This window comes from Otolemur garnettii, unplaced genomic scaffold, assembly GCF_000181295.1.
Source record: "Otolemur garnettii isolate 467f Iridium unplaced genomic scaffold, OtoGar3 scaffold00044, whole genome shotgun sequence".
NCBI lineage: Eukaryota > Metazoa > Chordata > Mammalia > Primates > Galagidae > Otolemur > Otolemur garnettii.
This window is the reverse complement of record NW_003852439.1, coordinates 5,632,938-5,635,024: the sequence shown is the minus strand read 5'-3', so window position 1 is coordinate 5,635,024 and position 2,087 is coordinate 5,632,938. Positions and strand designations below refer to the sequence as shown.

At 36.5% G+C, this 2,087-nt stretch overlaps 1 protein-coding gene across 3 annotated transcripts in view; it reads left to right on the top strand.

Moving 5' to 3' along the window:
* Positions 1–2,087, top strand: part of RRN3 (RRN3 homolog, RNA polymerase I transcription factor) — a 54,868-nt gene that overhangs the window by 36,268 nt on the left and 16,513 nt on the right. For all 3 annotated transcript variants that reach the window (XM_023513816.1, XM_023513815.1, XM_012805749.2), the window contains one exon: positions 1,707–1,805. In XM_023513816.1, the coding sequence (XP_023369584.1) occupies positions 1,707–1,805 (99 nt within the window). The remainder of the gene's footprint in view (positions 1–1,706; positions 1,806–2,087) is intronic.

The window sequence follows — 2,087 nt, the reverse complement described above, 5'->3', positions numbered from 1 at the left end:
GAATAGACATTTCTCTAAGATAAGCTCAAGAGAAGAAGCTCAGCATTGTTAGCCGTCAGGAAAATGAAAATCAAAATCACTTCACACTTGTGCTGGGAAGGCGGTAATAAGAAAAATAGATGATAATAAGTGTTGGTGAGGATATAGAGAAATTGAAACATTGGAACCATCATACATGCCCAGTGAGAATATAAAATGTTGCTACAACTTTGGAAAACAAGCTTGATGTTTCCTCAAAAAGATTAAATGTAGGGTTATTATATGACTCAACAACTCTACTCCTAGATCTATTCCTAAGGGAAATGAAAATATGTCTACACAAAAACTCATATGTGAATATTAATAGCATTATTCATTATTGCCCCAAAGTAGAAGCAAATAGCAACTGATGACTAGATAAAACAAGGTGTATATATAGCCAAGGAAATACTCAGTAATAAAAAGGAATGGGTGTACATGTTACAAAAAGAGTTAACTTTAAACCATGGCAAAAACCCACATATTTTATGATCCTGTTCATATAAAGTGTCTACTATAGGCAAATACATAGCAACAGAAAGCAGAGTAGTGGTTTGCCTAGGGAAGTCCTACTAAAGGATATGGGGTTTCTTTTTGGGGTGATTGAAATGTTATGAAATTAATTTGATAGTCACACAACTCTGGAATACTAAAAACTGTTAAATTGTACAGTTTAACAGTGAATTTTATGTTACATATTATTATATCTCAGTAGCACCTTTGTAGTCCCAACTACTTAGGAGGCTGAGACAGGAGGATCGTTTGAAGCTGGGAGTTTGGGATCAGCCTGGACAACAAGTGAGACCTTACCTCTAAAACAGTGGTTTTCAACCTTCCTAATGCTGCAACCCTTTAATACAGTTCCTGTGGGTTGCTGCTCTAAAACAAATTAATCAAAATTAAAAACTGGCTGGGCACATTGGCTCAAGCCTAAACTAGCACTTTGGGAGGCTAAGGTGCGAAGATTGCTTGAACAACATAATGAGATGAGACCCTGTCTCTATAAAACATAGAAAATTTAGCTGGGCATGGTAGTTTGAGCCTTTAGTCCTAGCTACTTGGGATGCTTAGACAGGATTCTAAGCCCAAGGATTTCTTTTTTTTTTTTTTTTGAGATAGAACCTCAAGCTGCACCCTGGGTAGAGTGTTGTGGCAATTCAGCTCACAGCAACTTCCAGCTCCTAGGCTTAAGCGATTCTCTTGCCTCAGCTCCCCAAGTAGCTGGGACTACAGGCACCCACCACAATGTCCAGCTAGTTTTTGGTTGTAGTTGTCATTGTTGTTTGGCAATTCAAACCCACCAGCTCTGGTGTATGTGGCTGGGGCCTTATCTGCTTGAGCTACAGGTGCCGAGCCCCAAGGATTTCTTGAGCCCAAGAGTTTGAGGTTGCAGTGAGCTAAGTCACACCATAGCACTCTAGTCCAGCAACAGAACAAGACCCTGTCTTTAAAAAACACATACACAAAACTATAGCGTTATGTAGATTACAAGTTCAGTTTACTAGGGATAATTATAATAATTATACCAAAGATAATACAGATATAAAAACAGTACAGTTTCTATATTCCTGGATAGTCTGTTTTTTCTATTTAAGTATTTGAAACAAAAGGTTTTATAATTTTTACTTAACCTTAGTTATGAAATCTTTATCTGCTGTTGAAATGTTGTCTTACATTTTATGCTTTAGGAATGTTACGTTCATAATTTACTAAGAATTAGTGTATATTTTCCAACCTTGAGGCATGAAATTCTGGAGCTTATTATTGAGAGGCTACTCAAGTTGGATGTAAGTATTGAATGATCTGTTTTTCTTTTTTATTTTCATTTATATTAATATTATAATCACAGTTTGTGGAAACAATAATAGCAATGATGGGGGAAAGAAATCCACAGTTCTGCCATTCTTTGCTTCATTTCTTTTAATGTTTTTTTGATTTCCATCTTTGTGGTTTGAGTCATGGACAGTTCTTTCCCTCAAGGCATTAAATGCATAGTCACACATTTTAGGTACTCTTGTGGGAAATGTTATGAATGAAACACGCATTGTTCTGAGCTAGAGAACCCGATA